General features: G+C 37.9%; 6 protein-coding genes across 6 annotated transcripts; 3 read left to right on the top strand and 3 right to left on the bottom strand.

The window, feature by feature from the left end:
- Positions 1-1394: 1394 nt before the first annotated feature.
- On the top strand, positions 1395-2293 carry LOC103332058 (hevamine-A-like). Its single transcript, XM_008234749.2, is given in 2 exon segments — positions 1395-2223; positions 2226-2293. Coding segments are annotated over 2 exon segments (897 nt in total).
- A 326-nt stretch (positions 2294-2619) lies between these two features.
- On the bottom strand, positions 2620-4586 carry LOC103332060 (WRKY transcription factor 71-like). Its single transcript, XM_008234750.2, has 2 exons — positions 3886-4586; positions 2620-3042 (listed from the first exon to the last, which is right to left on the bottom strand). Exons 1-2 carry the CDS (start codon positions 4371-4373, stop codon positions 2865-2867), a joined length of 666 nt encoding a protein of 221 aa, XP_008232972.2. The 5' UTR covers positions 4374-4586; the 3' UTR covers positions 2620-2864.
- A 1411-nt stretch (positions 4587-5997) lies between these two features.
- Positions 5998-10146, bottom strand: LOC103332061 (alpha/beta-Hydrolases superfamily protein). Its single transcript, XM_008234751.2, is given in 11 exon segments — positions 5998-6379; positions 6557-6682; positions 7120-7227; positions 7338-7406; positions 7501-7573; positions 7661-7761; positions 7859-8095; positions 8404-8577; positions 8669-8805; positions 9690-9816; positions 9818-10146. Coding segments are annotated over 11 exon segments (1551 nt in total). The 5' UTR covers positions 10022-10146; the 3' UTR covers positions 5998-6184.
- A 7082-nt stretch (positions 10147-17228) lies between these two features.
- On the top strand, positions 17229-19970 carry LOC103332062 (3-methyl-2-oxobutanoate hydroxymethyltransferase 1, mitochondrial). Its single transcript, XM_008234754.2, has 5 exons — positions 17229-17773; positions 18217-18423; positions 18534-18680; positions 19225-19278; positions 19370-19970. Exons 1-5 carry the CDS (start codon positions 17363-17365, stop codon positions 19601-19603), a joined length of 1053 nt encoding a protein of 350 aa, XP_008232976.2. The 5' UTR covers positions 17229-17362; the 3' UTR covers positions 19604-19970.
- A 164-nt stretch (positions 19971-20134) lies between these two features.
- LOC103332063 (Pentatricopeptide repeat (PPR) superfamily protein) lies at positions 20135-23076 on the top strand. Its single transcript, XM_008234755.2, has one exon. The coding sequence runs from the start codon at positions 20317-20319 to the stop codon at positions 22645-22647; it is 2331 nt and encodes a 776-aa protein (XP_008232977.2). The 5' UTR covers positions 20135-20316; the 3' UTR covers positions 22648-23076.
- Positions 23077-24700: 1624 nt separating this feature from the next.
- On the bottom strand, positions 24701-26486 carry WRKY22 (WRKY family transcription factor). Its single transcript, XM_008234756.3, has 3 exons — positions 25830-26486; positions 25596-25706; positions 24701-25464 (listed from the first exon to the last, which is right to left on the bottom strand). The coding sequence occupies exons 1-3, from the start codon at positions 26327-26329 to the stop codon at positions 24993-24995; spliced, it is 1083 nt and encodes a 360-aa protein (XP_008232978.2). The 5' UTR covers positions 26330-26486; the 3' UTR covers positions 24701-24992.
- Positions 26487-26858: the final 372 nt, after the last annotated feature.

Below are 26858 nucleotides of genomic sequence, written 5' to 3'. Positions count from 1 at the left end.
TTTTTATTTGGCAAAATTTCTTAAATTTTTTTGTAAACATAGGAACACATCCTCTTTTTTTATTTATTTTTATACAAGCAATAATCTACTGTAAACTAATCTAAACTATAGGGAGGGGAATTCGAACTCGAGTGCAGAGTGAGAGCACATCCGCTCTAAGCAACTTGGCTAAGCCCATGTTTGCAACACATCCTTTTTTTATAAAATAATAATAAATAAATAAATAAAAAAGGAACCATCCAATCAAACATCCTTGACATATGTTTATGTTTTCATTTTTAATAAAAATATAGGCAGAATATTCGAATCCCTTAAGAAGAATTGTAGAGGATGAGAGTTTCTTCTATTTGGTTTGTTTGGTGGATTGGAGCATACATGCATGGTAAGGCTGCATTGGACCTAATATAAAGATTTTCTATTTGGACATACTATCGTGTGTTTTATTCCGTATTCAAGAGAAAATTAGTTATCATATAATCTCCACGTTTGTGAAAGTGGTACTTCGTTTTCTTTGCTAGCTAACCAATCTTCACTATTTTCAACTTTTAATTAAAATTTACTTGCTTCATTTTATCAACCAGCTCACCAAATTATCACCAAAAAAACCACACCAATGACATAACATAGGAAAAACATTACCAAAGACTAAACTATAGAGTCACAGGTATGGGAAGGGAAAGCAACATTTGAGGATCTGGAAATCAGTTTTAGTTTTCAAAGTACCCGTCTGAGTTTAATCCCCAACATACTTACACCATTCACAAAGAGACATATAGAAGAGAACGAAAAATTGGAAATGCTCTCTTACACCATTCACAATGAGACATATAGAATAGAACGAAAAATGAGAAATGCTCTCTTGTAAGAATGTTTGCCAACCTAGTCAGATTGTGAATTGGGATCATTGATCGTGTTGATTCTTGTCAGAATGTGTGGTACAGATTCACAATCTGGCAACATAAGTATTTAGTTAGACTGTGAATTTGGATAATTGATCATGTTAATTCTTATCAGAATGTGTGGTTCAGATTCACAATCTAGCAACATAAGTATTTGTTTGACAAAACAAGTCTGACAAACGAATATTACTCGTGAAAAATAGGACATACACACCCACAAATGCTACATGTAGGATGCCTCAAATGTGCGAGGAGTTTTATGTGGTCTAACGTGTGCGTTAATCCACAACCATTGGTAATATGATACAAAGGAAATCAGGTGGGAAATGAAGTGACTTCTCAGGCACGCATTTCTTCCACAAAAGCACAAGATGTTGCCATCAGAATGGGGTTGATTTTCTCCTATAAAGAGACATGTTTTTCTAAACACTAATACAAGGAAGCAGTAACAAGAAAAAATACTACAGCTACTAGCTAATCAAAATCAAGTGCAGAATGGCACCAAATTTAGCAATTTCACTAGCAGTATTTCTCATTTCTTTAAGCCTAGCACTACAATTTGGAGCTGATGCTGCAGGCATTGCCATCTACTGGGGTCAAAATGGGAACGAGGGTACCTTGGAGGAAACTTGCGCCACAGGCAACTATGAGTTTGTGAACTTAGCTTTTCTTCCAACCTTTGGCAATGGCCAGACCCCCATGATCAACCTAGCTGGACACTGTGATCCCATCACTAATGGCTGCACTGGCTTGAGCTCTAACATTAAATCATGCCAAGCAAAAGGGGTCAAGGTCATTCTTTCAATTGGAGGAGGAGCAGGGAGCTACTACCTCACATCTAAAGAGGATGCTAGGCAAGTTGCTACTTACTTATGGAACAATTTCTTGGGGGGAAGTTCTACATCTCGCCCACTCGGTGACGCTGTTTTGGATGGAATTGATTTCGACATTGAAGGAGGAACAAACCTACATTGGGATGACCTTGCAAGATACATCTCTGCATATAGTAAACAAGGCGAGAAAGTTTATTTAACTGCAGCTTGTCAGTGCCCTTTCCCAGATGCTTGGGTTGGGGATGCCCTCAAGACAGGCCTTTTTGACAATGTTTGGATCCAATTCTACAACAACCCACCTTGCCAATACTCCTCTGGGGATCTTAGCAACCTTGAAAATGCATGGAAGCAGTGGATTTCAGATATTCCAGCAACCAAGATATTCCTAGGATTGCCTGCCGCCCCTGCGGCTGCTGGAAGTGGCTTCATTCCTGTGGCTGATCTTACTTCTAAAGTGCTTCCAGCAATTAAAGGTTCTCCCAAGTATGGAGGGTCATGCTGTGGTCCAAGTATTATGATGATCAAACTAACTATAGCTCTTCCATCAAGAGCCATGTCTAAATTAAATTTTGAATCAGAGACCACTCTAGTTGTCTGTGATGTTTGTGTACTTCTACATATATATCAGTATTATGCATAAATACGTATGGAAACATTGTGTGTTCTTGAACTTATTTTCCTTCCCTTTTTTGTTGTTTCCGACTACATTGTTTTAACGGTTAAGAGATAGAACCTCATCTAAGCGCCTTAGATAAGACCCTCACTATATAGAATGACTCCATAATTAAGTTAATTCTTTAGGACGAACCAAAATTCACAGGTAAGCCTAGACTGGCCAACTTAGTTTTGGGCTGTGCGCAGATGATAAATTAGCATGTCATTTAGAATACAAGAATCAAATGAGGAGTTTATTAGTGGTACCAAATAACATACAAGAGCTTAATTGACATACTGATTTCGGTATATTGACCTTTACATTTCTTTTCTTTTTCCTTCTCAGATAGTCCACAGTTAATAAGGTTAATACATATATAAGTACAAATTAATTTCCAATAGAAGATCATGCACTGTGCACTCTATATGTTCATATAGCAATTAAACCTTTAGTACTAGCGAGCTAATTAATTTTGAATCAGAACCTAGAGAGGAACTGCATTTGCTTCAGAAGAGGAGTTAGGGTTTCCATCAACTTCTCACAGGGATGATTGTGAGTTCCTTCATATGTTGTCACCACAATGCTCGTGTCCTTAGATAGCCTCTGGACCTGCTTTTTCACATTGCATGTGTGATGTGTGCACCGATAATAGCTCCTACATATGACCATGTTTGAAAGTATGAAAGCGAGAAATGCGTAGAATTTTTTGAACCCAAAGAAGAACTTTGGCTCATAAGTAAATGCCCTAATACTAATAAAGCTGGAGATAGATAGATCATGGCAAACTTTCAAATTTATATACATTAATATTGCACCCAACATAATGAAGAACATGACTAAATCCTTGCTATTTATATAGATAACCCAATATACAATATATATATATATATATATATTCAAGTTGATAGGTCATAAGAATTTTTCTGTTTTCAAATAGATAAGTCTTTTTATTGATTCGGGAGTTCAGAGTTATTTTTCTATTTTCAATCGGAGTTTTTATTTTTTGAAGTTTTCGATCAAAATTTCTAGGACCAAATATCTGAGTCTAAGTATTTATGTATTCAGTTTCCTTATTGGCTGAGGAGAAAGTAGAAATGCTTCGTTGAGCAACTAAAAATATGAATGTATAAATTAGCTGGCTGAGGAAATATCAAATTAGTTGAGCAACTAAAAAGATGAATGTATATTTATAACTCAGGTGGTTAGGAACATTTACCCTTGCACCCGAAGTCTTAGTTTTGATTCTCCCTTAAAATGGCTTGTATATTAAAAAAAAACTATATGAATATATAAATGTTTTGTTTCTATCTCAAATTTGATGTCAGTAGCCAGCTAATTAACGTTTGCTTTATGATTTTGTTTTACAGCATCACATTTTGGTGTCTCTCTATCTTTTTTCTTCTTCTTTTTTTTTTCCCTTCTCTTGTTCGGTGATGTGCTAAATTGTAACAAACAAAAATATATATATATAATAGTGTTAGAAAGTGAATTAACAAACCTGGGATATAAGTTGTTCTTGACGGCCTTCTGTCCGTACTTTCTCCAGCGATAACCATCATCAAGAATATCATCGGCACTCCGGGTCTGAAAAGCAAATCTAGGCCGGCTCGCTGGCTTTCTCATCCTACCCCCACCTTTCCTTTTACTATTTGCACCCTTTCCTTCCCGATCAGCTTCATTAATATTCTCAGCAGAGGCACCAACATTATTATTTTCCACCAGTAGCTTATAATTATTAATCTCCTGCCCATCAAACCCTGCTGCTGGAGAACCAGAGAGAAGGCTGACCCAATCAATGTCTGGGAGGACTTGATGCTGCTGAGGTTCTAGAAGAGGAGGGCTGATCAGCTGTGAGGAGGAGGATGGGGCTGTTGATGCTGATGAGGGTGTGAAGAGAGGGTTTTGGGGTGGCAACAAGAAAGGCAATGAGATTAAGGATGATGGGGTTAATGGGGGTGGATAATTAGGCTCTTGATGACCTTCCATAATTAATCTGAGGTGTTAATTAATTAGAGAATGAAGAGAAAGGAAGAGAGAATTAATGTTTGATAGGGAAGTGTATAAAGCTTTCAAAGAGTTAAGGTGGTGGAAGGTGAGAAGAAGATGGTCCGTGCAGACACACAAGAAACAAAAAGGAGAGAGAGAGAGAGATTAATTGTTGCTTAGGGTTGAAATTGGGAGGGAGGCCCTTTTTTTCTGTTTTTGGTACTCTTCCATATCTTTTATCCTAGGGTAAAGGCGAGGGCCAACTACATCTCAACTACTTCTGTTCACCAGCAATTTCAAGTGAGAAAAGGTGACGTGCCTCAATATACATATCGTTATCATCAATGCATGCGTTTGCATGGCTCTCTCTCTCTCTCTCTCTCTCTCTCTCTCTCTCTCACAAGATTCTTGGGATGAGGTATTTCTGTAATATTGGGAAATATACATACGTCACGTGTTCAAATTGCTACAAAATTTTGGTTTTAGTTTGATAAGAGATATATACTGTTTAGTTTACCAACCAAAAGAGATGCAAGAGAAAAGGCCGGGACCAAAAGCATCTGATGTGTTGTTTGCTAAGAGCAACTCCACCAATTTGCTCTTAGCCATGGCAAGGGAGTAGAGCCACTATTCACACGTGAATAGTAGTTGCCTGCAAATAGTATTTTCGTTTCCACCGTTGCCATGGCAAAGGGCAATTACTATTCATTTTTTTATTTTTTTCACAACTTTTTTTACCACAATAATTAATTTGGATAATATTTTAGGATTAGATTTTAGGGTTCCTACATGTCAATACTATTCATATCTCATAATCGGATAAAATTTTCAATTTCAAATTTAAGATAAATTAAAAAAAAAAATTGGCTGGTATTTATAGAAAAAAATTCATTAATTTTTGGGTATTTTTTAAAAAAAATTCCAAATTTTTTCCAGTATTTTATTGCAAAAAAATTGGTCTTTGTTGGATTGGAGGAAAAATCGGATCGGAACCCACGACGCTACGTGGCAACAGGGGAAAAAATCAAATCGGTGATCTTGTGGGTATTGTAGCGATCTTGTGGCGGGATATGCGATGATGACATCGCCCTCGTTTTGGACCTCGGGCTAAAGTCGCCTTGAGCCACCCTAGTTGATGGGTCCCACACCTCCCGGGCCTGGGCTGTCCGCTAGAACAAGTTTTTTTCCCCCCCAACCTCGGGCTGGGCTCCCCCGCTGGAGTTGGTCTAACACCATTCTTGTATAGACCATTTTGTGCCCTCGTCTTTCATCTTTCTATTTGTAATTTTTCTAAAGCAAATAGTTTTTAAGTATTATTTTTTTATCAATATCTAAAGTAATAGTTTTATATATATAAGTAATATTGGAAGATGGGGCATTCGGAAATTGGACATCTAGTGCATGGATAACTGCTCTTAACTACTTGAGCTATACGCCCATTGGGAGAATCAGTGTTAATGTATTCACACCAAAAAATTACTCCAAATGCACATAAACTATATTGATATATACAATTTTGCTAACTCAATGTTTAATTTGATATTCTATGATAATATTCATAGTTTTATATCATTATATATAGTTCTATATCGTAACATTAGTATATATATGATACTGACTATAGTTCTATGGTAAAAATAAAATATTATGGTAAAGAAAGTTTCTAAACCAATATGCAAGCCTCAATTTGATCTCCAAGACATGGAGAAATTGCCGCAAAGGCTTTGAAAGCCCCCAATCTGAATTACTAAGAACATGGAGGTAAATTAAATCAAGACAATACAGATCTAGTGCAGGAACTGGAAAGAAAATTAGAACAAAGGCTTCTTTCCGTCTAACATTCCCATCAAATGATCAAAAACCTGGCTCCCTGCATCACGCAGACCAGAATGCATGAATTCGTTAGTTATCCACAACCGAATCCCGGCTATCTGAGACGCTGTTTCCATGACCAGCTTGAAGTTTACAAACATGTCTTCATAGTAAACAGCAGCTGCAACAGGTACCTGTCAACGTTGACACAAGCAAATTCATACATTAACAGACGAAACTGCTGATAATTCACATATATGTACGGTCAAAATGGAAAACATCATAGGCTGCTACAAGGTTTAGATCTCCTTGTGCAAATCTCATGGCCAGTTGATATTCAAGACGATTAACTTCATATAAAGGCAGCACACCGTGTTATTATTTAGTGCAGTGATGTCATATAGTGGAGGCCAATCCTTCTTCTCAGCCAATATATGAGCAGCACCTTTGAATTTCCTTAAGGCATGAATCTCATCAAACATCCATGGAAAGATCATCTGCAGCAGCAAAAAACCCAGTTTGTGTTTGTGAGGTAGTAGTCAAAGCTGCAAGCAACAACATACTAGAGGCCAACTCCAATTTTGCACTGTATGACACATAGCTGTGGGACTACTCTGCTTACCCAATACACCTCATTCGACCCCTACGATTGGTCCAAGTGTCTATAGCTGCATGAGCTTTTATACCATCATGCAAGTAAATCATAAATTGTATGCACAGCTAGATGTCCTCTCCATCAGCGTATATACACTTCAGAGTTCATGACTCCCCAAAATATTCTATACGTCACATACTGACGATTATTTTATCCATGAGATATATACTGAATGTAATATATAAATAAATCATCAATTATCTGTCTCATAAATTCATATAATTGGATGTGAACATTATGGCTTTTTGGCATTGAAAAGAGGTCAGAACCTATGCCTACCTCTCCTGTGAAAAATACGGGACGACCTTCTTTTGCAGCCCGGATTGCATCAAATTTGCCCTCATTTTCCACCCTTATTCTTTGAGCAGCCCACCGTGATGAACCACCCTTCAATAAGTAAACAAATAAACAACTAGACAAACTAATAACCAAATGGGAAAAAAAAGAAAAAAAAAAGAACATATACTTCTGCAGATGAAAGAGACTAAAGCAATTACCTGACAGTATATGGATTCATGAAGAAGAGCATAAAGTGGATTTGTGTCAAAAGATGACCACTTGTCAAACTGCAAACATGGAATGGTTTAAGGTTTATAACTTTATACCAGGTATGTTCAAAGCCTCTGATTCAACAACAATAAAAAGCAGTTATTTTCTTACAGCATCCAAGAAGTAATAACTGATTTCCTTTGATGCTCCTGGAACTATTATAGGATCCCAGGCCCTCTCAAACCTATCAGTCGAAGTGAAAATATAACTCAGTTGAGCATGACTAAATTGTAGCATATTAAAATCTAGGTTCATATTCATGAAGCCTTACATGTAGTGTAAGCGCTCAAAACCAGCACTGGATCCCAAGCCAGTAAGACCAAGAATCTGCAATCCTTTTGGGGTTAGGAAGCCTCCAGATGGAAGCTGGACCTGTACTAAAACAAGGGTAGGTGGGATTGATTTTAAAGAGTAATCTTAAATCTCAGAGTTATGAAAAGCAGCAAGAGAATATGTTCTAGACCCTCACCCCTCCTCCCTCGGATTTTGACAAATAGTTAACAACTTCACGAACAACCTCAATATCTTGAGGATACCTTTGGTAGTACTTCTCATTCTGATGTATAATCTGTTCAAAGCATGCTTTATACACGGCATCTGCAGTGCATCCACTTCCTATAGGAGGGATTCCTCCAGTTAAAAGGACTTGTTTTAGTCCTTGTGGTGCAAAACTCAAATAGGTTACTGCACAAAAACCACCAAAGCTCTGCACAAGGGAAAAGAACAAGCTGCAATTTTAGTTCAGTTGCACAGGCAATAGTGCACCACAAGCAAAACATAAGAAATGACTTAACACAAAGACATTCTTATGATACAAAAAACGCAACACACAACAACTTCAGACATAGGGAGAATGAAGTTGGCACTATGAGGGACCTCTGGATCTTAACAATGTCCTCTGATAACATAGTAGGTATTTCTTAGTAAACTAAAGAAACTGCAGGCAGGATCATCACACTATAGTCGAAACATTACATTGCACGCATAAATACTAAAGCAAATAGCAATTAATACCTGACCCAAAATTGTCCAAGGCCCAGCATCAGGCACAAGACGTACTCGAATAAACTCTGCATCATTTACTATATTATCAGCTCGGAAATGTTTTAAGTAATCAGCCTGATCCACTTCAGACTTCAGTTGCGACATAGATGAAGCTGTCAAAGGAGTTGATAAACCTGTTCCTCGCTGCAAGTAAAAGTAGATAAGCAGGAGAATAACAAATAAGGAGGTACATATTCACAAAAGCTTGTAAGAATATATGCATATATAACCATGCCTGATCCATCAATATAACACGAAATTCTTCACATGCTTTACGTATCCATCCACTGGCTTCGGTTGGTCGAGGGGCCTCAAATCCAGGTCCACCTTGTAGATATAATAGGTATGGCAGTGGTTGTTCTTCTTTACCGACTGCAATACAGATCATACTTTAATAAGGGACTAACAGAACCACAAACATGCATGAAAAAGGCAATTGTCTCAGAAGGATATGAGCAATCCGGAGATTGAAAAAATAGGGAAACAGCTTGCTTGCCAGTTACATTTTTATCTACTCCTAACTAAGCAATGAGATTTCATGACTAAAGCAGATACTCTTTTTAAGTAGAGTATTTTATGAAGCCCCAATTTACAGGTATATGCACATGCTTGCGTTTTCGTTTTAAGTATGTCTCCATCTGGCAGCATAGGTAAGCAACTTCTGCCGTAACTTCTCTTATCTGATGACTATCCTGGAATGAATATAAGTCTTATGTATGCACCTATGTCAGTCGAAATTCATAGAACACTTGACATTCAATCATATGAACATTCACAGGCAGATATCTCATTCAAGCTTCCTTCAAAAATTATTTATTGTAGTTAGTGGGAAAAGCAAATGTAGCAGATTAATCTTTGATCTTTTCAATACTGGGGACCACAACAACATAAAACTATCATCAGAGTTAGTTGAGAGAATTCAAATAACTCTACCAATTCAAACCACTAATCGATGTCTTTCTCTTAGCTGAAAACAGTAGACAATGCCTCATTCTTTCCCTTTCCACCATTTTCTAAGCAACCGAACAGAGGCAAAGCACAAAAAGGTCAACACACTTCAATGAAAATCAAAACACTGAGCCGCTTAAATCCAAGAACAAATTAATCACTTCAACTGATACACACTATATTGCATAATTCACTTCCAACACCAATCAAACAGTAATTAACAGGAAAATCAAAACACTGAGCCGCTTAAATCCAAGAACAAATTAATCACTTTAACTGATACACACTATATTGCATAATTTGATCACCTGAAACAACTTCGCGGGCGAAGATTGAGATCTTAGACGAAGCCTGAAGACCGACGGAGTAGTCGAGAGGCACAGTGAATCGATGGTCACGAAGTCGGAGCTCCGGCACCGAAAACCACTTCCCGGCTAACGTGGTCAGGCGACGAGTGGCCGGAGGTGGCATTAGGCAAGGACATGGCTGTGACTGTACGGACTGATCTCTGGCTGCAGTTGAAGCAGCGAAGCTTGGTGTCGCGAAATAGTGGAAGTGTGCGAAGACTGAGAGAGAGGGAGGGAGAGGGAACGTAGAGGAGTGACCTTATCAATGAAGGTGGCGCGTGAAGTGCCGGCATTTTCGGAGAGAGAGTGTGAGGGGGTGCCCTTCTGAGTATTAACACGTGGCGAGATCTGTTTGTGATTTTGGGTTTGGATGGTCTTCAGCGGTTGGATGTGTAGACTTTTCGTTGCGGAGAATTTCGATTGATTGGAAGGTTAATGTCGTTTCGGATTCGGAAGCAGATTCGGTTATGTAATGTAAGGTGAACGCAAGTGTAAAAAGAATTATACAATGCAAGCCGATTCGGCCAATGGTGACCTTGTAATTTCTCGCATTAGGGCTTCCATTAAGATTTTGCAAAGTGACGGGGGAAGGGGAATATATCTCTGCATCTTTGCAGCAATTCTTGTCATCCAAAAGTATTATTCATCATAAATCTTGCCCTTATACACCTGAACAAAATGGCTTGGCCGAAAGAAAGAATCGACACCTTGTAGTATTTTACTTGGATTTGCTTCTCAATACAAGGGCACTACATTTGCTTTGATTCAATCACCAGAAAATAGAATTTTTTTTTTAGACATGTTGTGTTTGATGAAACGGTGTTTCCCTCATGCAAGTCTAAGCCTCTATGCTCACCATGTGTTTCTAGAAGTTCAGAGACTTCTTCATTGGTTTCTTCCATACCTGTTGTATCTTCTTCCAGTCCATTGGTTGATTTTGATCCTACTAAATTGTCTGCTACTGCTGCACTCAATAATTCCTTCTCTATGGCTACTTCTTCAACAACCTTAACCAATGATTCATCAGCATATTCTTCTAGTACCTTGCCTTCTTTACCAGCCCTGGATTTGCAAATAGACCCACCTATTCCCCCTACTAATCTTCATCCTAAGCAGATTAGGCCCACGTCAAGAATTATTAAGAGGATAATAGTAGAGCCGCGCGGCTATACTTATTTCGTAATTTTTAGTTAAGCCGAACGGCTATACTCATCTCGTAATTTTCTCACAAAATCATATAGCCGAGCGGCTATACTTATTTCGACACGTGGAACCCGATCTCTAGCCGAGTCCTTTTTTTATAAAATAAATAGTATAGCCGCGCGGCTATACGTAATATAGCCGGCTATACGTATCTCGACACTTGGGACCGGACCGATAGAATCCTCTTATTTTTTTAAATAAATAGTATAGCCGTGGCGTTATGTTGTTTGGGAATAGTTTAGCTGAGCGGTATCGGATTTTTTATTTTTATTTTAATAAATCGTATAGCCGTGCAGCGTTACTTAGTTTTTTTGTTTTGTTTTAATTTTTTTAAATAAATAGTATAGCTGCTATGTATATACACTTGGATCCTTTTTTTCTTTTAAATTTTTTTCCCAATTTTCGTTTATCGATAAGAGTAGTTTAGAGCATTGTCCATTGCTATTAGGTCATTACATGAGTTTCTATTGTCCCCTTTTAATTTTTTAATTTTCAAGAGTTTTTACCCGTATAAAGAATTTAGCACTTTCATGTTTAATACTATATTATACACGTCCATACGTATTTTTCAATAATACATCTGTGTTATGTACAGGTCTTAAAGACTCGGTAAAATTCACTTTTTAAAAAAAGCAAATGTACAACACTCATATTGTATATGTATGTATGTATTTCTCATGTTTAATACATGTATTTTGAACAAATTTTTCAATAACACACAAAAATAACATATTATGCAAATAATTCTCACATATTTTTTAATAAAAATAATATATATTAAAAAAATTAAATTAAAATATTATATAGTGGCCGATTAATATCTGATTTGGATATATTGAAACTAGCAAATTAATATATATGAAGTATAAACGAATGCAACTAGGAGGGTCCTTTTTTCTTAATTTTTTTAATTAAATAATATAGCTGCTCAGCTATACCTTTTAAATATAATGTATTTAAATAGTGCAGCGGTGTGGCTATACCATGCGCGGCTATACTTGTTTTGACACGTGGGCACCTAATCGCTAGGGAGCCCTTTTTAAAAAAGAAAAATAGTATAGCCGCTCGGCTAATACCCGCTTTTTATTTTTATTATTATTTAATTATAGTCTCACAACTATACTTATTTTGACACTTGGACACCTAATCACTAGACGGGTCTTTTAAAAACATAAATAAACAGTATAGCCGAATGGCTTTACCACCAAACCCACCACAAGCCATGCCCCCATCATCCTTCCCTCTACAACCAACCACCACCCCACCATCATCCATAACCACCCAAACCCACCACAAGCCATACCCATCATAAAAAAATAAAATAAAAGGAAAGGAAAACAAGAACAATGCATACATTTGCAGCGGGGATGGGTTTGGTTGAGTCTGCGACGGATCTGGGATGGCGATTAGGTTAAGTCCTTGACGAACCTGGAGTTGGCTCGTCAAATTGAGAGAGAGAGAGAGAGAGAGAGAGAGAGAGAGAGAGAGAGAGAGAGAGAGAGTTGTCTTGGGGTGGGGAGAAGACTAAAAATAAATATAAATAAAAGGTTGGCTAGGTACGAAGGGAGAGGGTGGGTTGAGGGAGGATATCTATTGGCGATGGCGGAGGGGTGTGGAGAAGACGATGCTTTTATTAATTATTGGCTTATTATCACAAAACATCCCTAAGGTTTACGAAACTATCAGATTGCATCCTTAATTTTTTTTTTGCCATTCGTGGTTCTCAATGTTAGTATACATGATCACAAATGGTCCCTGCCGTTAGGTTATGTCAAAAACTCCTTTAGTTTGCTAACGTGACATATATGTATATCACAAAACATCCTTGAGGTTCACGCACCTATCACAAATGGTCCTTAAAAATTTTTAAAAATTTAAAATTTAAAATTCATAACATTTTTGTTTTGTTTTTAAAATTTTATGAATTTTAAATTAATTTAAAAAATATGTATTATATTTTAAATACACGCGGCACTATATTATTGTAGATGTGGACTCCATATATATGCAACATCAACAAACTATTTTAAAAGATTAATTTAAAATTCATAAAATTTAAAAATGAAAAAACTAAGGGTTTAAGGTTCATAAATGATCCTCAAGATTAAAATCCTTCTATAAATGGTTTTTTCATTTATAAATAATTTTTTAAAAAACCAACATTTAATGAATTTTAAATTAAAAATTTAAAAAAAAATCGTAGGGACCATTTGTGATAGGTGTGTGAACCTCAGGGATGTTTTGTAATATATATGTATGTCACGTCAAAACTAATGAGTTTTTAATGAATCTAACGGTAGGGACCATTTGTGATTACACATACTAACCTTGAGGACCATGAGTGGCACAAAAAAACATTAAGGATGCAATCTGATAGTTTCGTAAACCTTATGGACGTTTTGTGATAATAAGCCTTAATTATTTGGTTTTTGTATTTTGTATTTTTTGTATTTTATTATTAATAGTTGAGTTAAGTTTTTTAAAAGAAAATCTTTCTTTTTAATTTTTTTTACACATGGCACCTATGTGGCATCTAATTCAACAAAATTATGGGTGTATTTTTAACATAATTTTTGACTGACTTGACGGTGAGGGGTAAATTGAGATGCAAAACATCGATTAAGAGGGCAAGGTTGGCCACTTTAACTTTCACAGGATAAAGTGAGATTTAATCATAGTTTCAGGGGGCACAACAATAAATTATAGGTCCTCTAATCATACTTTCCAGCTTAATACAATTATACAAAGAGAATCATTGTCGATACATATTTGATGAGCTATCTTTATGTATACATGACAAAATCACAGGGAGGGTATTTTTCTGAGGCTTGAGCAACAATGGCTTGTATCCACTACCATTCTCCCTTTCTCCTTCCTCATCTTCCTCTGTTTCTTCAGCTACTGCATTTCTTGGACAAAAAGTAACTTCCACTTTGTGGCACTGTCCCTTGGGGCACTACACCAGTTCCATGGTTCAACTTGCCTTGGAGAAGTCTGGTTTATCCTCAACTAGTTCTACTGATTCTGTTGTTTGTCAGTCCTGTTTAAAAGGCAAATTTACTAAGCTTCCTTTTTCTTTGGTGTCTTCAAAGTCAGCAACACCATTTGAGGTTGTTCTTAGTGATCTTTGGGGACCAGCTCCTTGCATTTCTCTTGAAGGATTTAGATATTACATCACCTTTATTGATGAATGTACTGGTTACACATGGATATTTCCCCTACGAAATAAATCTGAAGTTTGTTCCACTTTTGTGCACTTTTATGCTATTGTCTTGAATCAGTTTGGTGCTTCCATTAAGGTTTTGCAAAGTGATGGGGGAGGGGAATATATCTCTGCATCTTTGCAGGAATTCTTGTCATCCAAAGGTATTATTCATCATAAATCTTGCCCTTATACGCCTGAACAAAATGGCTTGGCGACACCTTGTAAAAACAACACTATGTATTTTACTTGGATTTGCTTCTCAATACAAGGGATCATTTGCTTTGATTCAATCACCAGAAAATTGATTCTTTCTAGACATGTTTTGTTTGATGAAACGGTGTTTCCCTCATGCAAGTCCAAGCCTCTATGCTCACCATGTGTTTCTACAAGTTCAGAGACTTCTTCATCGGTTTCTTCCATACCTGTTGTATCTTCTTCCAGTCCATTGGTTGATTTTGATCCCACTGAATTGTCTGCTACTGCTACACACAATAATTCCTTCTTTATGGCTACTTCTTCAACAACCTTAACCAATGATTCATCAGCATTTATATCGTAATTTTTTTTAAAACAGTATACCCGAGCAGCAATATTATTCTCGTAATTTTCTCAAAAAATCATATAGCCGAGCGGCTATACTTGGAACCTGACGCGGCTATACCAGTTAAATGTATTTAAATCGTACAGCCGGTCGGCTATTCTGCGATTTTTTCTTAAAAATAGTGTAGCCGAGCGGCTATATTGTCTTTAATTAAAATACGTATAGCCGCTCGTCTATACTGATTTCGACACTTGGGGCCTGACCGCCGGACGACTAAAAAAATAAATCATATAGCCGGTCGGCTTTACTTAATTTTTTTTTTTTAATAAATAGTATAGCCGATATATATATATATATATATATATATATATATACTTGGATCCTTTTTTTATTTTAAATTTTTTTCCCAATTTTCATTTATCAATAAGGGTAATTTAGAGTATTATCCATTACTATTAGTTATTACTTGAGTCTCTATTGTCCCCTTTTAATTTTTAAATTTTCAAGAGTTTTTATCCGTATAAAAAATTTAGTACTTTCACATTTAATACTATATTATACACGTATGTATATCTTTTTCAATAATACATCCGTGTTATGTATAGGTCTTAAAGACTCAATAAAATTGACGTTTTTAAAAAAATAAACGTACAATACTTGTATTGTACATGTATGTACATATTTCTCATATTTAATACGCATATTTTTAACAAAATTTTCAATAAGACACACAAAATTAACATATTATACAAATAATTCTCACATATTTTTGAATAAAAATAATATATATTTTTAAAAAAATTAAAAAATTTATATTAAAATATTATATAGTAGCCGATTAATATCTAATTTAGATATATTGAAATTAGCAAATTAATATCTATAAAGTATAACCGCTACCTTTTAAATAAAATTTATTTAAACAGTGCAGCCATACAGCTATACTACTATTTTTTTTATAAAAAGAAAAATTAGTATAGCCACGCGATTATATGGCACGTGGGCACCTTATCGCTAAGGAGCCCTTTTTTAAAAAAGAAAAATAGTATAGTTGCTCAGCCATACTTGCTTTTAATTTTTTATTTTTTTTAAAATAGTATAATCTCGCGGCTATACTTATTTTGACACTTGTACACCTAATCGCTAGACAGGTCTTTTAAAAACATAAATATATAGTATAGCCGCAAGACTTTCCCACCAAACCCACCGCAAGCCATGCCCCCATCATCCTTCCCCCTACAACCAACCACCACCCCACCATCATCCATAACCACCCAAACGTTACCCACCACAAGCCATACCCACCACCAAAACAAAAATAAAAGGAAAGGAAAACAAGAACAACACATACATTTGCGGCGGGGATGGGTTTGTGGTTTGCGGGGGGAAAAAAGCTTGGTGATGAAGACTGTGACGTGGCCTTTGTCTCCAGGGGTTGGATTTGGTATTGTGGTTTGGTTGAGTCCTTGATGGATCTCGGATGGCGATTCGATTGAGTCCTCGACGAACCTAGAGTTTCGGGCTTGTCGGATCTAGAGAGAGAGGTTGTCCTGGTGTGGGGAGACGACTAAAAATAAATATAAATAAAAGGTTGGCTAGGTACGAAGGGAGAGGGTGGGGTGAGAGAGGAGATCTGTTGGAGATGGCGGATGGGTGAGGAGAAGACGATGCTTTTTTTAATTCCTTGGTTTTTTTTATAAAAAAAATTATTATTAATAGTTTAGGTAAGTTTTTTTAAAAGAAAATATTTCTTTTTAATTTTTTTACACATGGAACCTACGTGACATCTAATTCAACAAAATTATGGGTCGTATTTGTGCCACGTCAGTATTTTTAACAGGGTTTTTGACTAACTTGACGGTAGAGGATAAATTAAGAGCATCTCCAACCGATGTGTCAAAAGTACCACATAGACATTTAACATTAGAAATAACATCTCACATCAGTCCAACCAATGTGTTAAAGCTGATGTGGAATGAAAACTAGAGGTTGAGATGTTATTTTTGACATCTCAAAAGAAAGATGTCAAATGAATATTTTATTAGTTTTTAAAGACAACTGGTTGTTACTTTCATTTATTATTTTCTTTTTTTAATTTTTTTCTTCTTTATCTTAAATAATTTGACTGTTACAATAATTATTTATTTGACATATCGGGTGGAGTGTAAAATTGTGTAAATATCAAATTGTCACATCAGCCATCAAATTTAAATTTGATGTTTGGTATTTGACATATCCCTTGGAGATGCTCTAAGATGCAAAACAGTAAATAAGGTACAACAGTAAGATTTGATCATAATTTCATAAGGTACAACAGTAAATAAGCTTAGTTTCTATCACCTAAGTAAAACAGTAAATGGGCTTGGTTTGTCCTTCTTCGGAACCTTCTGGTGGGCTGTGAAGGAATATTGGGTTGAAATGTCCCGACCCAGATTATTCTGTGTTCAGTGTACTTGGACCTCGGCGCTCGGCCCCATTTGATCCTCAGTGGCATTGCCAATGCAACAGTAGGTGGCACCACTTTATGGCGCGTAGATAACATTTGTCCCAAAAGTGAAGACTGGTTCAGTCGTTCAACAAACAAAACCTTCTCTCACTCATTCATTTCCACTTGCTCAGTTATAGGTGGCGCAGCCAAAACAAACCCCAATTTCTCTCCTTCAATCTCTCTCTACAACTTTAAAGATGGCATTTTACGCCGCCGTTTCGCGAGCCAAAGCGATGTCGCGAGCCTTCTCTCCGATCCTCCGTTGCATGAGCAACATACCGGAAAACACAGTCTACGGCGGCCCAAAGACGCAGAGCCCAGACCAGAGAGTGACGTTGACCCAGTTGAAGCAAAAGCACAACAAAGGCGAGCCTATCACCATGGTCACCGCCTACGACTACCCTTCTGCGGTCCACCTGGACTCCGCCGGCATCGACATTTGCTTGGTCGGCGACTCGGCCGCCATGGTGGTTCATGGGTATGACACCACCCTTCCTATCACGCTTGATGAAATGCTTGTTCACTGCCGAGCCGTGGCTCGTGGCGCCAAGCGACCGCTTTTGGTTGGGGACTTGCCCTTTGGCTTCTATGAGTCTAGCTCCAATCAGGTAGGTAGCGAATAAAATGGAAAATTCCTCCGTAATTCTGTTGATTTGGGAGGTTCATTGTCTATGGGCTTTTTGTTTTCTTTTTCTAATTTTGAGAAATATCTGTTTTGTTTATGAGAATGTTAAGGAAAAGGACATTGGAACATTGTTTGACTTTTGCGCATGACAGATGGTGTTCTATTTGGCTGATGAGAAAGTAAAGGAAGGAAATTTAACTAATTTTTTTCGTTTTTGTTGTTTTTAATGATGAAATTTATGACCCAATTGATGAAATTATTGAAGCTACGAGCTTTCTTACTTTTTTTCAAATTTCGTTGCAAACAAGTAGAAACAGAGCTGTATTGAATTTCAGAAATGAGTGTGTGTTCTGTTTTGTTGATTGGGTTTGTTTTTTTTATAAGTAGGCCATGGGTGGGTGATGTTGCAGTTTCCATTATGAGCAGGCTGTCGATTCTGCGGTGAGGGTTTTAAAGGAAGGAGGAATGGATGCGATCAAATTAGAAGGAGGGTCACTTTCTAGAATTACTGCAGCAAAATCTATCGTGGAAGCTGGAATTGCTGTAATGGGGCATGTGGGACTTACTCCTCAGGCCATTAGTGTTCTTGGGGGCTTTAGGCCTCAGGGAAGGAATGTTGCTAGTGCTGTCAAGGTCTGTGTGCGCACGAATGCTTTTGTCGGTAATTTGTTTTCTATTATGGGTTTGCATGTGCTGAAATTTCTATTTGTAGTAACGATGTTGTATTGGATTTTTGTCTGCAGGTTGTGGAGACAGCACTGGCTTTGCAAGAAGCTGGGTGCTTTTCTGTTGTTTTAGAATGTGTTCCTCCACCAGTGGCAGCTGCTGCAACATCTGCTCTTCAGATTCCTACCATTGGCATTGGAGCAGGGCCTTTTTGCAGTGGGCAGGTTAGTTAATTATGTAGTCCTGTTCCTCTTGGTTGTATTGTATGTGTCTGCCTTAATGCTTGCGTGTGTAGTTCCTTTTGGTGTTAAATAGATGTTAGCATCCTTGAGAAAGTTTGTTTAATAGCATATCATTTTAATTTGTTTGATGTGTATATCTTTCTGTAACTTGAAACTTTGCTTGTTTCAGAAGGTTTAGGTATTTGCAGGTGAAAAATCCTTGTTTTGGATCCTAAAAACTTTTTTTCTCTTTTGAACACTGTCATTTGGGGCGTATGTTGACATATGATGTAACAGATTAGTAGGGATGAGATAGCTGGGTAGGTTATCTCAAAACTACCAAATTTGAGCTCGGCTGAAGCTTGAAACGAGCCTAGAGCCAAAGCTTGAGCTGACTCATGAGATTGCATTCTGTTAATTAACTTCTTTGAAGTTGTACCTTGCACATGAAGTTAATTAATTTTCTAAGGTTTTTGCATCCTTTTCTTCAGAGACATGGTTTGGTTATTTCTGGCATACTTATTTTCTTTTCCCCTATATCACGCAGGTGCTAGTTTACCATGATCTTCTTGGAATGATGCAACATCCACATCATGCCAAGGTGAACTGAGCAGTTGCATCTCCTTAATAAAGCTCTTTCTCTCCACTTATGTGAATTTGATTTAAACAAAGAAGCACCTGATCTTTTGCAGGTTACCCCAAAATTCTGTAAGCAGTATGCACATGTTGGAGAAGTCATCAATAAAGCTCTAGTAGAGTACAAGGAAGAAGTGACCAGCGGGTCATTTCCTGGCGCTGCCCACAGCCCGTATAAAATCAGTGCTGCTGAAGTTAATGGCTTTTTAAGTGAGTTAACAAAGTTGGGTTTGGACAAGGCAGCATCTGCAGCAGCTGAAGCAGCTGAGAAGATTAGTACAAGCAAATAACCTACTGAAGGCAGCCCTGCAAGTGACTGATAATGGGCAAAACCCAGCATATTTGGTTGAAAGTTTCATTACGAAGTAAATGGCCACAGAAGAATTTTGAAAGAGCGGGACAATTTTCTCTTTGTAACAGTGAGGTATCAAAAGTATGCAGTTGGGTTCCGTTTTGAGTTGTAAAAGAAAAGTTGCTATTGCAGAAAGTTGTGTTCAGAATTTGGAAGCAACTTCAGAAATAAGATATTTGAAGCCATTTCCATATTTATTCATGATCCGAGCATAAAAGTAGACCCTACTGTAATTTTTGTACCCGAACTTTTTTTGGTTGCTATTTTTTGAGTACAGAATACAGGTGTTTGCCTTTCATTTTCCACATTTCTTTGGACAAATAAAGGGTGGGAAGTTGGGAATATTAACCTATGCGGTAGGATTTGTAGCAATTGAGCGATTTATATTCTTTTTGATGAGACAAACAAAAGAGGAATATATATATAAAAAGTCATCTTGTGGGTCTTTTGCTAGTTGGATGAATTTTGTAAAAATCGAATAGAACCTAGAATTTTAATTTTGGTGCAATGGACATTCGAATCATTTAAAACAAAATAATTTCAAAAAAATAATAATAAAAAGAAAAACCAGAAACAAAGCTACTTCCCCCAAATCTACTTGTCCATGTTCTTAAACCCTAAACCCCTTCATTCAAATCTCTACCGAACAAAATGAACACTCTATCACTCTCAGCTTCAAAGCACTCAAAATCCTTCCTCAACCTCCTTAAACCCCAAACCTCCAAAACCCAATCCTCCATCTTCCTCCTCAGCCACCACCTTTCCACCGACCCCGATCCCGAATCCGAACCCAACCCTAAGCCCAACCAATCACCCAAAGACGATGACTTGCTGATAACCCAAGCGGTCGAGCTCCTCCAACCCAATGAAAAAGACTGGAACTTTGACCAACTCCACCACCTCCTCTTCTCCAACTCCGCCGCTCCTTCACCTCGCTCGCTTTTCCACATCACTCGCCGCCTTGGCGCTTCCTCCAAGGCCCTCAAGTTCTTCGAGTACGTTTCGGAAAATGTGGCAAGCACACCAGACTCGACGGATTCGCTCTCGTCATCATTCCAGGCCATTCTTGAGCTTGCTAAGCGAGAACCCACCTCACAAAACAAGCTTTATGACTTGTATAAGATGGCGAAAGAGCGGAACATCCCGCTTAATATCAGCTCCGCTGCTCTGCTCGTTCGATCTTTAGGCATGGTTGGCATGGTGGATGAGGCGCTCATTGTGTTTAATGATCTAGACCCGGGTTTGAAAAACACCCATCTCCGCAATGCGGCGATTGATGTGATGTTGAAATCGGGATGTGTCGATGATGCACTAAAGGTGCTCGACGAAATGTTTGATCCAAAAGCAGAGGGCCGGGTCGACCAGGTTACGGGTGATATTGTGCTTTCCTATTTATTGAAGAGAGGGTGGCCGGGGAGGAGCTTCAGTGAGGAGGACATTGTGGGTTTGGTGTTGAAATTTGGTGAGCATGGTGTGTTCCCTGATAGCATGAAGCTTACGAAATTGATCACTGCCTTGTGTAGGAACAGGAAGACTAATAAGGCTTGGGATGTTTTACATGATGTCATGAAGTTGGGTGGTGATGTAAAAGCTGCTTCTTGCAATGCGCTTTTGACATGTTTGACAAGAGGTAATGATTTTAAGAGAATGAATGAGCTTATGGTAAAGATGAAAGAGATGGACATTCATCCTGATGTTGTGACTTTTGGTATTGTTATTAATTCTTTGTGCAAGTCTAGGAGGATAGATGAGGCCTTGGAGTTGTTTGAAAAGATCAGTGGAGGAAGAGAGAAGAGTGATGGGGTTTCGACTGAACCCGATGTGGTCATTTATAACACTCTGATTGATGGACTTTGTAAAGTGGGAAGGCAAGAAGAAGGTTTACTTTTGATGGAAAAAATGAGATTGCAGAATGGCTGTGCACCTAATACTGTTACCTACAATTGTTTGATTGACGGTTTCAACAAGGTCGGGGACATTGAGAGGGGTCGTGAGCTCTTTCACCAAATGAAGGAGGAAGGCATATCGCCAAGTGTGATAACTCTGAATACCATGGTTGATTGTCTATGCAACCATGGGAGACTCAACAGTGCAATTGATTTCTTAAATGAAATGCAAAGGGATGGTGTGAAAGGCAATGCTGTTACTTACACAACCTTAATCACTTCCTTTTGCAATGTGAATAATATTAGCATGGCAATGGAATTGTTTGAGCAAATGTTGAGAGATGGAGGCTCCGCAGATGCAATAGTTTACTACAGCTTGATCTCTGGTTTAAGCCAAGCTGGAAGGATGGATGATGCCATCTCTGTTGTATCAAAGTTGAAGGAGGCCTGTTTCTCTCTGGATCTCGTTTCCTATAATGTCTTGATTAATGGGTTCTGCAAGAAGAATAAACTTGATATGGTCCATGAGATGGTTCAGGAAATGGAGGCAGCTGGAGTAAAGCCTGATAGCGTAACATACAACACCTTGATTTCCTATTTCTGCAAAGCTGGGGAACTTACAACCGGTCATAGAATATTGAGCAAGATGATAAATGAGGGTCTTGTTCCTACTGCTGTCACTTTTGGAGCATTGATTCATGCATATTGCTTGAATGGCAATACTGAAAAAGCCATGAAAATCTTCAGAGAGATGGGTTCTAAATCGAGGGTTCCTCCCAACACTGTAATTTACAATATTTTAATTGATACTTTGTGCAAGAAGAATGAAGTGGAACTTGCTATTTCTTTGATAGACAGTATGAAAGATAAGGGGGTGAGACCTAATACCGCGACATTCAATGCCTTGTTCAAAGGTCTTAAGGAGAATAATTTATTGGAGAAAGCATTTGAATTTATGGATCAAATGACTGAACATGCCTGTAATCCTGATTACATAACCATGGAGATTCTCACGGAATGGCTTTCCGCAGTTGGTGAAATGGAAAAGTTGAGAAGGTTTGTTCAAGGATATGAGGTTGCTGCTTCTACTGCATAGAGTAACTGCACGGACAGAAGAATGTCAGTATTGGTTATAGATTGTCGATTTCAGAGTCGGCCATGCTTAGGAGAAAGCGTAATGGGTTCCAACTTCTAGCCATGTAGTTGTATTTTTCAGTTCGATATTGGACACCCCTCAGTTCAAAGACTGCTTATCTGAGTCTCTGTTGCTGCAGCATTTTTCATGTCCTTGGGTGGATTCCCCTCTTCCATGTTGAGATCAGGCAAACAAGGATGTGTTTGTAGAGAGAATCAGGCAACAGTCTTCTAAGTTATACTTGAATTGAAAGCTACATTTTCTGGCTTTTCTATGAAAATAACATTGCAGTGAATAAGTCTGGTGACACCATTTTCTTGTATGAATGCACTTTTGGTTGTTTTCATTGCTAGCAATCTTAAGAAATTTCTTGATTTTTTGTAACCTCTATTTTCTCGAGTCTCACACAATCATGTCCTAACAAATGTTTTGCCTTTTTTATGAACTGTAGCAGCATGGCAAAGTAGGCAGGCAGAGATTCCTTCCCTGCAAATTATGACATATTTTTTTGTGTAACATGGGTAATTATTGAAAAGGCAGCGTTGACACTTGATGAACAAGTGATTTGGTTGGGTGAATCCAAGTTCATGTTTGATGGTTTGATTTGAGCACTGATTACAATACAAATCTCTTAGACTCCTTCTTTACCTCGAAACCCAATTGACTAAAGAAAACCATTTTCAAAGAGAGGTGTTGCGAGCTTGCAAGTTGCAACAACATTTTTGCCTCATTGCAAAATTCTACTTTAAAATTGGAGCTCATCTTTAAGCCAATCAAAATCATTCAACTCTTTCAAGGGTGGTAAATTGAACCCTACTCATCATATTGAGAACCCATTACTTTTTATGCCAATAAAGAAAAAAAAAGAATCTCATAATTCTACAAGCATGTGAAAGAAAATGAAATAGAACTATTTTTATTCATAAACCCTTTTTTGTCTTTTTAATCTGTTAAAATACAGAAAAAGTTTTCATGCGGAATATCGTCGTCAACCGTCGAGGCTATCTCAACCACCGACAATCATTACGCTGACAAACTTTAACGTCAATAACATTGAACTTGTTTATTTCGACCTCAATCAATACTTTTGACCCTTTTCTTCTTTTAATAAATGAGTTGAGTTTCGAATGGGAATGGCACCGAAATTTCTCAATTTTGTGATCTTCGGTTGCCTCACAAAAATGTTTCCCACATGTTACCAAAAAAATTTATTTTAAAAAAAAAAAAGTGTGGTATGGGATTCATTTCAAGTAATAATCAATAGCAACTCAATATGTTTATGTTGAAATCTTTAATATGATAAAATTATGGGTCATTATTTTGATTTATTGACATTTAGTTTTCACTTTGTTAAATAAGATTTTGAGTTTAAATATCAAATGAATTCTTTTAAGTATAAGCGATAATCTATATTATATGGGAGGCGGATTTCTCTCACACACACATACAAATATGATATCGTGATGATTCAAAGGTGAAACCTCTGGTCTGCAACTCAAGCTACTTTTCCACTGAGCTAGACTTTGTTGGCAAATATCAAGGGAAATTTTTTATTTTTTAAAATATGGTTTAAGTTATTTATGCATATTAATGACTTAGGGTCCTCAAGGCCAACCTTGATCTCTTGTGACCCCAACTTGCCATGGACAAGTAACAGCTATTGAGGTTTTGTTTTGGCTCAAGGTGTGAATGATGTTGATAGTTCATTTATATATGCTCAAATAAGATTATTTGTTTTCTCATTAATTGGACTAAATAAGGCATTAAAACCAGGCACAAATAACATTGAGAGAGAGAGAGAGAGAGAGAGAGAGAGAGAGATTTGGTGCCAAACTGGCTCTTGGACTTGGGTACCAATTTGGCTTTTGGACCAAGCAAGCCATGGCAAACATCAATAATCCAATTTTGCATTTAGTAAAAAGAAAATAGATTTAGAGTGGGCACAAACCAACATTGTAGGAATGGTAAACCAACACAAATTTTGCTAATCACAAAAATAAATGAACCGCAAAAATGATCAACAAATTAAAATCACCAATCTTCATTGTAATATACTAGTAGTAGATAATCACTACCACTAACTTTGCTCAAACCAAAAATAAATCAACAAATAAAAAAGAAAACTAATTCACTAATCTAAAACTACAAGCCTTTTTCCCCCCTACTAATTTAATAATTAAGATTCCACCCATAGTTACACCCTTAACCCTTTCTTTCTCCCCCTCTCTCTCTAAACAAAAAGTCAAAAATACCCCCAAAAGAAAAAAAGAGAAGTGTTGACAAAAGAGATGACTTTTATCGACGAATCAGATACTGCCAGCGGCGGTCGCAGCATTACTAGAAACCCAGGGGACGCCAAAGCTCGTCGGAGCGTGATCGGAAAAGTAATCTCCGGCGAGACCCTCCAAACCCACAAAGAAATCGTCGCTCACGACCGAATCACACATCCCAAAGAGCTCGTCGTCGTCGTCGTCGACCATAGGACTGCCCTTTTCTTCTTTGAAGCTTTCCATGGTTGTACTCTGAGGTACAACAGGGTCTTCGTCGACTGACGCCGAGGTTGCCGGAGAAGTGGGTTTGGTAGAGTCACTGCCCGTGACGGTTTGCGGCGAGAAGGGCTTCTGGCGGGTGGAGCCGGCAAGCGAGTTGCGGTGAGTTGGGGCCGGATGGTTGTGCTCGGCCGTGTAGGTAACTATGAACATATTCGGGTCGGATCTGTTCCGCTCCACTTGTTTTCGGGCCATACAACCCTTTGAGCTGCTGCATCTGTAATATCCCCTGTTTTGGTTGAAACAACATAAAATTAGCCATTTTCCTTCATGGACAATTAAAATGGGTAAAAGCAACTTTATATAAATAAAAAATTTGCCATTTTTATTTAAGTTTCGGGAGAAATGAAACCCACCCACCTTGGATATGGGGAGCCCTTGATTGGTTTTTGGCCATATTTACGCCATGCCCATATGTCTGCAGAGAGGCTCTCAGCTGGTACTTGGCACACTTTCTTAAGCTGGTTCTTTCTGAAATGGGAAAGAAACGCATAAATAACTTAAATTATGGATTAAACAGCGCAATTTACGAGATGGGCATCTCCCAAAATTGAGTTTTTAAGTTACAAAGAAAATCAAAGAGAAAAATTGTACCTTTTTTTGGATCGTGGGGTGGTGGTGGAGGAAACAGAATGAGATGATGGCTTGGACTGTTGCTGTTGTTGTTGTTGTTGTTGTTGCTGGTAGTGGTTTTGGTGTTGATGTTGTTGAATGGGATGTGCTTGATCTTTGGGTGCAGTCAGAGGAGTGAGAGAAGTCAAAGGAGAGAGATTGGGTGGTGGTGTGATTTGTGAGGAGAGGGGAGGCTGAGATTTGGGGAAGAAGGGCTTGTAAAGCTCATGCAAGTCCTCCATGGCATTTCTGGGTTTAATGGGATCTGGAAGAGAGAAAAGCACTTGGAATTGTTGTTGCTGTAGGCCAGGCTGCAGAGTAGCGGTTCCAAATGAAGAAGAAAAAGCAGGGCTTGAATGGAAGTTCGAGATTTTGAAGCATGTGCTGTTGTTGCTGTTGGTGGTGGCTGTGCTTCTGTTGCTGGTGGTTGTGCCGGTGGAGCAGCCTCTGACCACCGCCTGAAGATCCCAATCGTCTTCCATTTAGAGAGAGAGAGAGAGAGAGAGAGAGAGAGACAAGGTTTCTGAATCTGTACCTTGTGTCTGCTAGCTATCACTGTTTGAGGACAAAGAAAGGAGGAGGCAAACAAAAGAAGGCGCTGACTTTTTATTGGTAAGAGAGAGGGGAGAGAGATGATAAGGGTGTGATGAGTAGGAGAGGAATTATATAAACAATGTATATATAGAGAGAGAGAGAGAGGGACAGTGGGATTTTATGCACAAAAGTCTAAAGGGTGCCTGAAAACAAGTGGTTTTCCTAGTGAGAGAAAGGGCGAGAGGAAGAAGGCATCTCTATGCATTGTTTTGCTTTTGGAGAGAGAGAGAGAGAGAGAGAGGAAAAAAAGAAAAAGGAAATGAAAAATGAAATTCAAATGGGGAAAACTGGTTTTCGGTTTTGGGGTTGACTTGCTCAAATGTCAAAGCGGGTTTTGATTAAGGAAAAGTTCCACACGGTATATAGCGAGTGGAGCTCGTGAGTTATACCGACAAAAGGAGAAAGAGATAATAAATT

The sequence above is a fragment of the Prunus mume genome, linkage group LG5 (genome assembly GCF_029339155.1).
Source record: "Prunus mume cultivar Tortuosa linkage group LG5, ASM2933915v1, whole genome shotgun sequence".
NCBI classification, from domain to species: domain Eukaryota; kingdom Viridiplantae; phylum Streptophyta; class Magnoliopsida; order Rosales; family Rosaceae; genus Prunus; species Prunus mume.
This window is presented reverse-complemented; position numbering and strand designations above follow the sequence as displayed.

Coding starts and splice junctions, on each gene's coding strand:
- LOC103332062 (XM_008234754.2), top strand. CDS start 17,363: ATGGCATTTTACGCCGCCGTTTCGCGAGCCAAAGCGATGTCGCGAGCC. Junction 17,774..18,216: donor ATGAGTCTAGCTCCAATCAG/GTAGGTAGCGAA, acceptor CATTATGAGCAG/GCTGTCGATTCTGCGGTGAG. Junction 18,681..19,224: donor GGCCTTTTTGCAGTGGGCAG/GTTAGTTAATTA, acceptor TATATCACGCAG/GTGCTAGTTTACCATGATCT.
- LOC103332063 (XM_008234755.2), top strand. CDS start 20,317: ATGAACACTCTATCACTCTCAGCTTCAAAGCACTCAAAATCCTTCCTC.
- LOC103332060 (XM_008234750.2), bottom strand. CDS start 4,373: ATGGAAGGTCATCAAGAGCCTAATTATCCACCCCCATTAACCCCATCA. Junction 3,043..3,885: donor AAGAACAACTTATATCCCAG/GTTTGTTAATTC, acceptor GGTCATATGTAG/GAGCTATTATCGGTGCACAC.
- WRKY22 (XM_008234756.3), bottom strand. CDS start 26,329: ATGGAAGACGATTGGGATCTTCAGGCGGTGGTCAGAGGCTGCTCCACC. Junction 25,707..25,829: donor ACCCCACGATCCAAAAAAAG/GTACAATTTTTC, acceptor TTCCCATTTCAG/AAAGAACCAGCTTAAGAAAG. Junction 25,465..25,595: donor AAGGGCTCCCCATATCCAAG/GTGGGTGGGTTT, acceptor CAACCAAAACAG/GGGATATTACAGATGCAGCA.